The sequence below is a fragment of the Schistocerca nitens genome, chromosome 2 (assembly GCF_023898315.1).
Source record: "Schistocerca nitens isolate TAMUIC-IGC-003100 chromosome 2, iqSchNite1.1, whole genome shotgun sequence".
In the NCBI taxonomy this organism is placed as follows: Eukaryota; Metazoa; Arthropoda; class Insecta; order Orthoptera; family Acrididae; genus Schistocerca; species Schistocerca nitens.
In genome coordinates this window covers 729,575,346-729,590,468 of record NC_064615.1, presented here as the reverse complement: position 1 = coordinate 729,590,468, position 15,123 = coordinate 729,575,346, and the positions used below count along the sequence as shown (strand labels likewise).

Below are 15,123 nucleotides of genomic sequence, written 5' to 3'. Positions count from 1 at the left end.
TACCATGGCCCAAAATATTGTTGAAGCATGTAACCTCTTTAAAACAAGTCAAAGGAGATATTTCTACAGAAATAGAACAGCATTATGTTTCCTTTTACAGTTTCACTATAAAACATGTACAGATAAAACAGAAATGTATACTGGAAAGACCACATAGAAAATATTGTGAGCAAGGTGAAACAAAGACTGCATTTAACTGGCAGAACTGTCAGAAGATGCAAAAAATCTACTAAAGAGACTGCCTACATTACACTTGTCCATCCTCCTACAGATTACTGCTGTGTGGTGTGGGATCCTTGGCAAACTGTATCAATAGGGACACTGAAAAAGAGCAAAGAAGAGCAACTTGTTTTGTGCTACCACAAAATAGGGAAGAGAGTGTCACAGATATGACACACAAGCTGAGGTGGAAATCATGAAAACAAAGGCATTTCTCAAAATCTTCTACATGGCTGCACGTTCAGAGACCGTGAATAGTTACAACTGAAAGAAAATCAGCCCTCGGTCACTATTTTTAACAAATTAACCTGGTTTCGACACTGCTAGGAGGGTCTTCCTCAGAATTTAAAACAAGGACTTGTCTATATTCTATAACATGGTCACAGAATTATGACTAAAAATGAATGATAGAGTGTAAGTACAGAATTGTTGTGAAAGACTGGCAGTACTTATATGTCATTTATAAAATAATAATTATGCCAAAAGGGCATTAATCACAAAGATATTTAAGATAGAGAAAACTGTGATGGCGAGCCACTAAGGGCTGCTTGTTATTTGCGTGGTGCAGGTTGCGAAATGGACTCTTAGAGAATGAAATTTTCACTCTACAGCAGAGTGTGCGCTGATATGAAACTTCCTGGCAGATTAAAACTGTGTGCCAGACCAAGACTCGAACTCAGGACCTTTGCCTTTCGTGGGCAAGTGCTCTACTGACTGAGCTACCCAAGCATGACTCACGCCCCATCCTAACAGTTTTAATTCCGCCAGTACCTTGCCTCCTACCTTCCTAACTTCACAGAAGCTCTCCTGCAAGGAGAGCTGTGAGGACGGGGCGTGAGTCGTGCTTGGTAGCTCAGTCGGTAGAGCACTTGCCCGCGAAAGGCAAAGGTCCTGAGTTCGAGTCTCGGTCCGGCACACAGTTTTAATCTGCCAGGAAGTTTCATATCAGCGCACACTCCGCTGTAGAATGAAAACTTCATTCTAGAAACATCCCCCAGGCTGTGGCTAAGCCATGCCTCAGCAATATCTTTTCTTCCAGGAGTGCTAGTTCTGCATAGTTTGCAGGAGAGCTTCTGTGAAGTTTGGAAGATAGGAGACGAGGTACTGGCGGAATTAAAGCTGTGAGGATGGGGCATGAGTCGTGCTTGGGTAGCTCAGTCGGTAGAGCAATTGCCCGCGAAAGGCATAGGTCCCGAGTTCGAGTCTCGGTCCAGCACACAGTTTTAATCTGCCAGGAAGTTTCATATCAGCGCACACTCTGCTGTAGAATGAAAACTTCATTCTAGAAACATCCCCCAGGCTGTGGCTAAGCCATGTCTCCGCAATATCCTTTCTTCCAGGAGTGCTGGTTCGCAGGAGAGCTTCTGTGAAGCTTGTAAGGTAGGAGACGAGGTACTGGCGGAATTAAAGCTGTGAGGACGGGGCGTGAGTCATGCTTGGGTAGCTCAGTTGGTAGAGCACTTGCCCGCGAAAGGCAAAGGTCCCGGTGGACTCTTAGAGTCCGTTTCACAAACTGCACCACGCAAGTTACGAGCAGCCCTTAGTGGCTTGCCATCACAGTTTTCTTTATCTTAAATATATTTGTGACTAATGCATATTTATTATTTTATAAATGACATATAAGTACTGCCAGTCTTTCACAACAATTCCGTGGTTATACTCTATCATACATTTTTAGTCATAATTCTGTGACCATGTTATAGAATATAGACCTGTCTTTGTTTTAAATTCTAAGGAAGACACTCCTAGCATTGTTGAAACCAGGTTAATTTGTTAAAAATAGTGACCGAGGGCTGATTTTCTTTCAATTGAAAGGCATTTCTTGTTGCGACAAGATCTTTCCACAAAGTTTTAGTCACCACGAAAATACTTTGTTGAGTCCCACTCACTTACAGAGAAAAGGCCATCATAATACAAAGTAAAAGAAAAGAAAACAAAGTTTGTATGGAATGACTTAACTGTTTGTTTTTTCCACAAACCATTCAAGAATGGAATGAAGGGAAACAGTCTCAAAGCAGTAGAATGAACCCTCTGCCAAGTACTTAAGTGTGAATTGCAGAGTAGTCAGGTAGATGTACATGTAATACACACATGCTTCAGTACATACCAGTAACATCTAACTGAGCTTTTGATGGGACAGATCCTTTCTCATTTGTTGCTATTACTTCATATTCTCCAGCATCTTCTGGTTTAGCTTTGTCAATAATTAGAGCACTTGTTCCATCAGGCAGCTGCATTATTTTTGCATGTTGTCCATCAGGTACAAATTCTTTCCCATTGTGTGTCCTATAAAACATGCAAAAACAATTATCTTCAGAAACAGTGTTAAACTGTACCTCTTAAATAATACCTAATACACAGCTGAAGGTTATATGACAGACTGAGACCAAAATTTTGTGGAAAAAAAAAGATGTGCCTATCATGTTCCCATACAATGACTGGCTATAACGAAATGATCAGAAAACCTATCTAATATTTATAAAGCTTAGTACTAAATGGTCCAATCTTTTCTGAATTCAACATGTGAATTATTGAAAGTGAATGCTGCCTCAATTCTAAGGATGGTGAAAGAGTACAATAATTACAGTACACCAATGCCTGCAACAATAATTATGAGCATTTGTGTAATGTATATCATGCTTGTAGATCTCTAGTGTCACAAAACTGTCTATTAAGAATCTAAATTTAAAGTCATTCCCAGAAATATGTATGAATAATTTTATACATTGATGAGTAATGTGTTGTATTTAACAGTTGCTGTGTTTTAGAATTATATTTAACAGTTCCCAAATTAGTTGTTACTGTGTGAGTGTGAAATATAAATATATGGTGATATTAAAAGACATTCACACTTCATTCCTTACCATTTCAATGTAGCAGGTGGATGTCCAACCACTTTAACTTCAAATCTAGCAGGAAAACCTTCAACAACAGTTGCTGGCAGCAGAGGTACTTGGAATGTTGGCTTTTTCTCACGTGGTTCAACTTCAACCTTGGCAGAGCCAGTTATATCACCAAGCCTATTACTTACACTGACAGTGTAAACACCAGCATCTTCAGGTTTTACAGAATCTATATGTAATCCAATTATACCACCAGGTTGGTTCACGAAATTAACTGCCTGAGATGGACGAACTGGCTGACCATCTTTGAACCTAAAAATTAAATATTTTCACATTAGACATTCCCCCTGCTTCTCATCCTGAACGTATCATTTCAGTGGTTCTAATCCACTATAAGTCTCACAAATGGAGACATATAAAAATTAATATTATATCTGCAATTAATGAAGAAGTAAAATCCAGACTTACCATTTAACCTCAGGTGCTGGAAATGCTGCTACTTGAGCTTCCAGCTTCAGTGGCTCACCAACTACACATTTAGCACCTTCAAGTGGCTTTGAGAAACTAGGCTTGCGGTTATTTGCTGGAAAAAATAAACAAAGGGGTACTGCTAAACCTCAAAACTTCAGTAAAATTTCTTGGCTGAAAGAAATTAACATCTGAAATAAAGCATTGAAATATAATCCAAACTAAGATTTATGAGATGAGTAGTGCTGTTTGCAGCCTACTGGATGTAATGTTCCACAAGAAAACATTAATTAATTTCATCTGTTGCATATCTGCCTTACTTTTTATTTATTTTAGTATCAAAGAAGGGAAATGAAGCACACTAAATAACCAAATAATAAATCAGATTTAAATTGTAGTAGTACATCTCACGAACTAAAAATGAGTTTAGTGTTCATAGTGTCATTACATACAGAGGTGGGAGGGAGACTTACGTTTAACAGCAACAGCACATAATGCAGCATGTTCTCCATTCTTGTTTTTGGCTACAAGTTTGTAAGCACCACAGTCAGTAGGCTTTACACCTTCAATGAGTAACCGCACAGTCCCATCAGGAAGAGCTGTCAATTTCACATGATCATCTGCATGTAGAGGCTGACCATCTTTGAACCTAGGTAAAGACAGAGTATGTTTTTATAAATTTATAGATGGAATATTGAAACATACATCGATAATAAGTGGAAGACCCTCATGGATAATTTCTCTTATGCAAATACAATATATGTAGCCAGAATATATAATAATTCAATTAGGCAACTATTTACATTCTACCTGCCTGAGGGCATTTTGGATAAGACATTATAACACACAATAAATACACACATGAAGTATTGTGCAGCTAGTTGTGTATGTATGTTGGTACTTTGTGCAGATTACATACATTATTACTGCTATTGAATATGTGTAACAGAGCAAAAAACTTGGCAGCTAACAATAATGTGAAGTAAGTCAAAATTTGGAGAAATTTACTGCATAACAATGAAAAAGAAACCCTGACATTGTTGAACACCATGAGCCTTGCCCGAGTAAAGATTGCTGATGAAGACCACAACAAGTTAGCTGGCTGGCTGGATGGTTGGTTTCAGTCATCTTCAGTAATCTTTTAAAGTTTGATTCCTCTTTATCTATTTTGTCTCAAATAAAATGTGATACATCTTATACTTACTCCATTAACTTAGATTAATTTTGTCAAGTTAATGTTCATACAACCAGTAAATAAGTAGGACAATGAGCCAACAATCACTTAAAATTGTGAACTTTGACCTGAGAGAGGTTGGCTTGAACATTGGTGGTGAAATATTTTTCATCAATGGCAAAGGTCACAGAAGCGAAGGTGTTATGTGGCACAGTCCCCAAATATTATATTATCTACAAAATCTTTCAGTCACCCATGAAATCTTTTTGCAGTATCAGGCAATGAGGGCATATGAACTATTGTTTTCCAGTGAGAGGTGGGTGTTAAGCCTAGTGATCCTCTGGCATTTCTGAAATGCCATGACTTTCCTTCTCTTCCCTCTTGTTTCCATATTCACAGACACTATACTAATTTTATACGTGCTTATGGCAGCCATCAAAACAGTCAACAACATACTATACGCAATCATTACGGCTGTCAAAACAATGAAGTTATTACTTTATGCAATCAGGTTAGAGGAAGGTACTGACAAATCATTAAACTACCACTGTGCCATGATAGTAGTATGCCACAATCAACAATGATCTTGGACAAATTAAGTAAATAATATAATACTAGTACTGCATAATTGTAATGGCAAGAGAAATATTTTCTAAAATCTACTGGACTGTGCAACAGATAAAAAAACAGGCAGAATAGAAAAAAAATCAGATTATTCAAATGTATAATTTTTGAAGAGTGAAAAGCTACTTTTCAATTATGACTCTCATTCTGGGAAAGTTATTTTTTCACACATATTTAGGACAGATATAAAGAAAAATTAAAATGTAGAAAATTTGATGCCAAGCCCACCTGGGTGGATGGAGGGAGGAAGTATTATGGCCATTTCAAAAGTTTTGCGCACTGTAACACAGAACTGAAGAAAATAATTTATTTTACAAAATACTTTACAGGCCTTCAATGTAATCTCCATTCTTGCTTGTGACAGCTTCCCAATGCTTTGGTAACTTCCATATTCTAGACAACGTAACTCCATTCCTGAGTTGCCTGATTACTCACGTCACCTCACTGGAAACTTCAACAATTGTATCAAAATGTTTTCCTCGGGGTTGTTCCTATAATTTGGGAAATGAATCAAAGTCTGATGGCCTCATATCAGGACTGTATGCTGGGTGGAGAAGTATTTCCCATCCATATTTGTTGAGTGTTTCTCTCACTGGGAGGACAGTATGCATTCTTGCATTATCATGCAAAATGAGATCACTAGCTGCAAGCATGTCAAGCCATCTTTGATTAAATTTCAGGTACAAAACATTCTGCAGAAACAGCTTGTAATATGCACCTGTTACGAATGTCCTCTGGGGCACTGTATTTGCAGCTATGACTCCATTTATGTCATACCAAAGACCATCATCAGTTTTACCTGTGATTGTTGGTGGTGGAATTTTTTCAGGCACAAAGAGTCGGAACTTTTAAATTGTGATGACTGAGACTTCAGTTCTGGTTCAAAATCTCGTATCGAGGTTTCCTCAGGTACAACAATCTTTTTCAGAAAATGTTGCCCTTCTGTTTGATAATATAGTGAAGAGCCAAAGAAACTGGTACACCTGCCTAATATCATGTAGGGCCCCTGCGAGCATGCAGAAGTGCCGCAACATGGTGTAGCATGGACTCAACTAATGTCTGAAGTAGTGCTGAAGGGAACTGACACCATGAATCCTGGAGGGCTGTCCATAAATCTGTAAGAATGTGAAGGGATGGAGATCTCTTCTGAACCACACATTGCAAAGCATCCTAGATATGCTCAATAATGTCTGGGGAGTTTGGTGGCCAGCAGAACAGTTTAAAATCAGGAGAGTGTTCCTGGAGCCACTCTGTAGCAATTCTGGATGTATGGAGTGTCGCATTGTTCTGCTGGAATTGCCCAAGTCCATCAGAATGCACAATGGACATGAATGGATGCAGGTGATCAGACAGGATGCCTACGTATGTGTCACCTGTCGGAGTTGTATCTAGACATATCATGGGTCCTGTACCACTCCAACAGCACACACCCTACACTATTGCAGAGCCTCCACCACCTCGAACAGTCATCTGCCGACATCCAGGGTCCACAGATTCATGAGGTTGTCTCCATACCCATACACGTCCATCCACTCAATACAATTTGAAACAAGACTTGTCTGACCAGGCAACATGTTTCCAGTCATCAACAGTCCAATGTCGGTGTTGACGAGCCTGGCAAGGCATAAAGCTTTGTGTCATGCAATCATCAAGGGTACACGAGTGGACCTTCGGCTCCAAAAGCCCATATAAATTATGTTTTGTTGAATGGTTTGCACATAGAGACCAGCATTGAAATCCACAGCAATTTGCAGAAGGGTTGCACTTCTATCACATTGAACAATTCTCTTCAGCCATCGCTGGCCCTGTTCTTGCAGTATCTTTCTCTGGCCACAGCAATGTCAGAGATTTGATGTTTTACTGAATTCCTGACATTCACGGTACACTCATGAAATGGTTGTATGAGGAAATCCCCATTTCATCACTACCTCGGAAATGCTGTGTCCCATTGCTTGTGCACAGACTATAACAACACATTTAAACTAACTTAAATCTTGATAACCTGCCATTGTAGCAGCAGTACCTGATCTAACAACTGTGCCAGACACTTGTTGTCTTATATAGGCACTGCTGAAATTTATTGTCAAGAACAGAGACATCTTGCAGACACAATTCAGGAATGAAGACCAGGAAGACTGTGTGAAGTGATGCTACCCGATGATAATGCTTGCCCACATTCTGCTAGACTTACAGAAAACACTATACAGCAGTTCTGTTGGGATGTCATTCCATACCCAGTTTATTCACCTGCTTTTGTACACTCAGATTTTCACACTTTCCAGTCTTTTTCAAACAACTTTCAAGGAACTTCATTTCTGGATGTAAATGCACTCCAAAAAATAGCTCAACATGTTCTTTCCCTCAAAACCACATTATTTCTACAGTTGTAAAATTGAAAGGTTACCCCAGCACTGGCAAACTGTTGTAGATACTGAAGGAGAATATATTATTGTTGACTACAGTGTCTGTTATGTGTATCTTTGCATCCATTAAATCTATGGAAAAATGCTATGAACTTATGCACCAACCCAATTCGTGGGGTTTCAATTCACTATAGAATCGGGTGTGAGTAAGTTACTGGTAATAATATAAGTGATGAAAATGCCTGTCTTATTGTACACATGTAATACATAAACAGAGTTGACATGGGAGTGGTATCCTCTTGAAAGGATTGACGCATTGAATACATTAAAATGCACTGATACCCTCATTGGTGAACTTCTACAGCCATTTGAGTTAAAAAAAAAGATTTCCAATAAATGGTATGGTTATACATTCAGAGCAGCATTAACAGTTGGACAATGCACTGTATTGTACAGCCAGCACATATGTACTGATCACACCATTCTGGCACCAGACGAGGGTTACACACTGAACAGTTAAAAAGTTGTGTCCCGTAATTGGCATGTACCTCCTAGCTGACAGCAACAACATCAGTAAAGAAGAGATCAGAAACTGAAATATAGTGAACTGAGTACTGAGGTTAGCTGAGGTCATCCTTGTCATAACTTTGACCTTGGGAACAGAATAGCTCAGAGTTACTAAAAAGAATTAATGAAATTGCCTCATGCATAGGACAAGAGCTGCAGTAGAACACAACTGAATCCAACAAATCAGAGTAATAACGATGATAAAAATAATAATAATAATAATAATAATAATAAGGATGAAATAATAATAACAACAATAATCTGCATAGGTATCAAGAAAGATAAAAGCTCCAGTCAAGATAAGAACTTATGGAACCAATGATAAACGATGATAAGGTGTTTTACAGGGAAATTAGACAGCAAAATCATCATCTGTAGCTGCAACATTCATAAACCCTTGAATGTTGAACTACACGTAATTTTCATTGAGTCATCAATAGACACACACAAAAGGAGAACTTGCTAGCTTTAGGACATATCCTTTGATAAACTGGAGCACGTGTTCACACATGCACACGCGCCCCCCCTCCCCTCGTGCGCGTGCGCACACACACATAGATGTGCCTATCCCGCTACATTGTGCCTTTAAGACAACAATGAAAACTGAAAGGTGCAAAGTAGTATAGTGGTACCAATACATCAGTGACAATTTTCTTGTAGGTAAATAACATGTCCATATATGAAAGTTACTCAGACATGTCAACAAAGCCTAATTTTCTGATAGAAGTTTTACATGAGAACACCTATGTTGTATAAAGCACTCTGCATTTATTGTAGATCTGTGACTGAACTGGATACAGTCTTACAAACAACATAATGTAGTCTAATGGTAATACACAATCAACAAACATATGTAAGCATAAAATGATTTAAATGTCTTGAAATAAAATGAATGGATCAGTGGGGATGAAGTTAATGGCTACACAATGACATGACATGATATCAGGATGAAGCAAACAAACAAACAAACACACACACACACACACACACACACAGACTGCTACAATGGCAGTGAAATATATTTGAATGAGGACAAACATATGTTTGTCTACTGCTAGGAGATGAATCCTGTTGATCGTACACAGTCTTAGAAAGATCTAAAAATATGCCTGTGACACACCCATCTTTGTGAAGAGCATCAAGTACCGCTTTTGTTAATTCTACTATGGCTGACTCAATACTTCTACCACCTTGGAAACCATGCTGTGATTCAGTTAAAAATTTGTATTTATTCAAGTAATTCATTAATCTGTCTTTCATGACCAGTTCATTTAGTTTTGAGAATGGTTACAGCAGAGAAAATGACTGGTAATTTTCTATGTCTGCTATATTACCTTGCTTTAGAAGGGGTACAACTCTTACCTGTTTCAAATACTCTGGAAATTTCTCTGACTTGAAGGATTCATTTTATTATGTTTGTTAAGGAAGCTCGTATACTATCTATGCATTGCTTCAGTATACACACTGGTACTTTATCTAAGCATTGTGACTTTTCATTTTTTTTAGTTTTTGTACAGTTTCACTGACTTTATGCTCTGTGATTGATAGTAGCACTGTTGTGTTTAGTGCATAATAATTTACAGGTGTTATATTTGTTTTTGGGAACTTTTGTTGTTGTAACTCATCTGCAGTACTTGAAACTGCTCACTCACAAAATTTGCTAGGTGGTGTGGATGATTTACTACTTTATCCCCCTTCCCATATGAGTATGTTATTATGCCTTTGTTTCTCTCTGCCCATTTTCTTTTTTATGACATCCCTGACTGCTTTACTTTTATTCTCTGCATTGTGTATTATTTTTTCATTGAATGACTTTTTTGCAGCAATTAGTACCTTCCTATAAATCTTTTTGTACCTATGACAGAAATTAAGAACTCTGGCTCATTATGACTCTCTTTTATGGAACTGCAGTACTTGAGGGTACAGGAGGACTTCTTAATACCTTCTGTCATCCACTTGTTTTGGTGAGACATTGCTTCTGATGTGAATACTTTTGGAAAAGTCTTTCAAAAGTTCAGTTTAAAGAATGTTAAGAATCTGAGACACTTAACAGTTCAGGAGGACTTCGTATTATCTGCTGTTATCCACGTCTTTTGTGTGACATTGATACTGATGTGGTACTTACGGAAACATATTTTCAAAGCTCAATATTAATAAGGCAGAGAATTTAGAAAATTTCAAATTTACATCCACACACTTCATCCCACCTGTGGTTTGGTAGCTCTTTTGAAAAATCTTCCATTTTGATTTCTGATAAATGTCTTTTGTAGTCCTGCAGATTAGGGAATTTTTCCATATGCAATTTTACTGTTATTATTTTCCAGAAATGATCTGACAGTCCAAGATCTTTCACAGTTACATCACACTTTTCCCCGTCTACAGATGTGGTCACATGGTCAATTACTGATGCAATAATTGTAGTAACACTTGTTGCACTATTGAGTATGCCGTAACTCTGAAGGATACTTATGAGTGTGCTATTATTTCATTTGTGATATTTATGCTTATGTCCATGTCTCCACACAAAATTATGTTGGTTTTTGTACTTGACACCTTATCTAGAACTTCTGTTAATTTATTGAAAAATGTGTCAACATTACCACTGGGAGACTGATACACACACGAACAGATTAATTTCTTGGTGATATCATGCCCTGTTAACTCAACAGTTAGTATTTCATAGCATTTGTCTTCAATTACTGAACTAAGGTCATGTCCTGATTTGAACTGCGTTCCTTTTTCCTTTTCTGATATAAATGCATTTTCTCCCATCCTTTGAAGTAGTATTACAGTAAGAGTGTGCTGTTTCATATAGTGATAATACTACATGTTGGATTTTTATGTCTATACTCCAATGCTCAGTGACACAAACTACTGAGCAGTTCAAAGATTAGAGCTCAACTTTAAGTTGCTGTATTTTATTTTTTATTGATTGCATATTTTGATGACAGATTGCTAAGTCTGTCAAATGTCTCATGACACTTTTTCTGATGGTTTCTTTTGCTATATGACATGTAGTGTATGTGTAACTCGGTATGTTAGAATCTATCTTATGAGTGATTGTTTCAGAATTTTTTAAACAGCTGAAGATATCCTTTAGAGAGGGGATCCCATTGTCTGGATTTGTCCCATAAAAACCTACTTCTCCCACCCTTGCCAACAGGTACTTGAACATGCCTGGCCCTAGATCCATCCCTGATACTTTCATGAATCAACTGTACCAATCCTCCTTTTCAGTCCTGTTTAGGTTTAGGCCTTGCCTAGAAAGACTCTACCTACTGACAGTCCCAACAGGTGCCACAGCAACATGTGCAAAGCCAGTTGCCATTAGTTCCATCTCTAACCCCATATCAGTCCACCTCACAATTCTATTAAGATGTGGCTGATCATGACTCTGAAACAGCTCAACAAAGTTCACAATGGTGCCATGAGTCAGGGAAGCTATCTTGTCCAGGTCACCTCCTATGTCATATGTCCCACCCCCATTCAAGCTGTTTCCTGCCCCACCCACTATATTACATGATCCTGGTTTGAAAAATACACTAAGTCCTCTATCACTTGACTTAGTCCGGCATTTGACTTGAAAATACTGTTGACCTGGTACGCTGTACTTAAGCTTTCCTGTAATTGGGAAACTACACCTCGCTCATAGCTACTACCTAGGAGCAGCACCTTCTTCTTCCTAATACTCTGCACATTCCTTGGCTTCCTGATCTCACTTGAAATGTGCTGCTCATTTCCTGCTCCTAGTCCTATGTGAGGCTTTTCTCCACTTAGCCACTTAACTCTGGCAGTGGTATATACTTATTTTTAGTGTTGATAATAAAAATATCAGATCATGTTCTCTTTCTCCTTATCTTCCAATCAACTCCCAGGTTCCAACTACCTCCTCCCCTCTATCTCACTTGATCCTGATTAATTCCTTACTTGTTTCCTCCAGCTGCCCTGAAAGACACCCCCCTCCCCCTGCCACCTCTCCCCCAGTGAAAATATTTCCTGCAAGACTGGCAACAAATTCCACTACACACTACCCTATAACAGCTCTCACATATCTCAATCATAGCTTTGAATGGAATAATAAGTTTAACATTACAGAATGTATCAAGTTTGTCAGAAATACAAGATTAGCTTAAAGTAAAAAAAAATGACATAAAAGTGTTCTGTGCTGTTGCTGTTGTTTTGGTGCTGATTCAGAGTTACAGTGACAGAATAATGGATTGGTAGTCATTTTGTTTTCCGCGAATTTGTGTTACCAATACGATCTGTTTACATTTCTAACTATTTATAACTTGGAAAATTTAGGCATAGATCACAGCTATCTGACTAGTAAGCAATATGAATCAGCTGCCTTGTTTCAATGAAATTTATGCTATTAAGAAAACTTAAACAAAGTTTCAATGTTCATATCATGCAAAATTTCAAACAAGAGTTTTATTTTGAGAAAAAGCGTAATAAGAATGTTACATATTCAATTGTGTAACAAGAACAGACACTACAGCAAGTATACAAAACAAAATAAACTTAAATTTAGCACTATTTACTCTTAAATAAGTACTTTATATGGAAGAAATATACCTGTGTACCTCACTTGGTGGCTATTTTGTATTGTGGAAAAGTTTTTGAGTCAGGAGTGGTATCAAAGCTAATTTCATGTTGCGATCTACTCACAGGATGACAGCTGCCTATCACCCACAGAAGGATGGCCTCACACAATGCTTTAATAAGACACTGGCAGCTATTCTCTCAATGTACATAGATATCAAACAGAGAGACTGGGATATAATACTGCCTGTTGTGACATTTTCATCCAACACAGGGATGCAAGACATTATATACTTCACTCTCTTCTTCCAGCTCCATGGTCAAGGGGTTGAAATGAAAATGAATACACTACTGGTTTTTCAAACAGATGATACTCAGGATGACTTTGAAACACGTCATTACCAGAATCAAAGTAGCAAGACACCTGGCTGATATATGGATCCTGGAGCCCAAGAGCAAGACTGAGAGCACTATAACACCAAGTGCCAGCTAGTGAGATACATTATGGGAGACTTGGTATGGATTTTTGCACCTGTGCAGAAAGTGGGACTAATGGAAAAGTTACTAAAGTGCTCTGTGGGCCATATTGTACCCTTCAACATTTGTTGGACATCACTTAAGAAGTTAAGCATTCATCCATGTTCTCCCTACGAAGCCCTATTACAGATCTGAGGTGCAGATCGATGATGTGGGCTGCTCAATCAACAAAAACGAAGACCAGTTCAATGACTGTGAATCTCTGATGGGAGGGGTCATCTGCACTGCAAACCATAGTGAAGAGGATGTGACAATATGATCAGACTGTGAAGATCCGCTAGCACTGTCATACAAATGATCACTGACAAGATCTAGATCCGGGATGCTGCAAGCAACTCCAATGAGAACTTACTAAAGAGCAGATCACTGTTTTCCAGAAGAAGGAGCAATTCCATGAGCTGTGGTGCATGCAGTATGGCAAACGGGTTAGCATCACTGGCTGGTGTGCTGTGTTTTGACAGTTCAGACCTGACCACCATCAATAATTTGTTATTTAGTATTTATAATTTCTGGAAGTTTCTTGAAATTTCTTATGTTTGTGATGTTTTTGTACTCTGGAATACTTGATGTATGTATAAATAGCAGTACTCTCCATCCAGGAATTCAGTTCTGTTCTGGCTGTATGTTAGTCTTGGTAATAAACTTGCTTTCAGTGTTAAGTGTTGTACTTCACTGATGACGCTACTTACAGATCTGGACTTAAGTGTGGTTGTGGTGTGACAATATGTTCCTTTCAACTGTGGGTTTATGGAGGAATTTCAGAAATCTTTGTGTAATCTGATGTTCTTAGATTTTTGTACTACTGAACATGCCCAATTAAGACTACGGTTAAATATTTCATAAAAACGATCCCATTTTTTATTAATACCATATGATTTGTGTGCCTGCTGCAAGTCTCTGTGTGCAAAGTGCTACTAAAGCCTATATTGGTAAATTTTTCCTTTATGAGTGAGCATGCCACTACATGGAACTATTTTGTGATTTGTGTTAATCTCTATGGATAGAGAGAGCTCTATGGTTCAAGGGACAGTTTTCTATAGGTCTTACCACAAATTATTCTCCATTCTAACCTGTAACAACATGATTAATGCAAGACTGTGAGTTTAGTGTTGTTCTGGTAGGTAAATAATGTATTTAAATGTGACTACAGCATTGTAAGAAGTCAGAATAGTTAAGATATTTACATTATATGTCAGAGACTATGTTCACATTTCCATTATTGTAACATATCTTTTGTTTCTTCGTGGTTTATCCAGAAATTCTTGTAAAATAGAAGAATTCATCTCTTTCATTATTTGGGGATATACTCAATGTTGAAAATATCATTCCTGTATAAGTACTTTTAAGCCTGCTTGTTGTGGCAAACTGTTCCATGCAATGTAAACATCATTTCAGCAGAAATACCATGACAACTTCCCCTTTCACACATTACATCAATTTTTGTAAGATTATGTAATTTCTTATTTTGTATGTTTATTTTATGGTTATTTCAACATTGTGATATTTTACATTGATTCTCTTCTTTTAAAAAGTTAAGAATATACTATATATTTTGTAATCATGTTAACTGACACAGAGGTTGAAACAATAAATAAACAGATAAATGTGTCCCCTGGGAAAAACACAAACGTCTCAAAAATGAGATCGACAGGAAGTGCAAAATGGCTAAGCAGGGATGGCTAGAGGACAAATGTAAGGATGTAGAGGCTTGTCTCACTAGGGGTAAGATAGATACTGCCTACAGGAAAATTAAAGAGACCTTTGGAGAGAAGAGAACCACTTGTAT

The 15,123-nt window shown here is 37.8% G+C and overlaps 1 protein-coding gene across 4 annotated transcripts in view; it reads right to left on the bottom strand.

Moving 5' to 3' along the window:
* The window catches only part of LOC126236930 (obscurin), a 681,004-nt gene that overhangs the window by 187,165 nt on the left and 478,716 nt on the right, over positions 1-15,123 (bottom strand). For all 4 annotated transcript variants that reach the window (XM_049946608.1, XM_049946610.1, XM_049946611.1 and 1 more), the window contains 4 exons: positions 4,004-4,179; positions 3,531-3,645; positions 3,084-3,374; positions 2,327-2,505 (listed from right to left, as the gene is read on the bottom strand). In XM_049946608.1, coding sequence (XP_049802565.1) covers positions 2,327-2,505; positions 3,084-3,374; positions 3,531-3,645; positions 4,004-4,179 — 761 coding nt within the window. The remainder of the gene's footprint in view (positions 1-2,326; positions 2,506-3,083; positions 3,375-3,530; positions 3,646-4,003; positions 4,180-15,123) is intronic.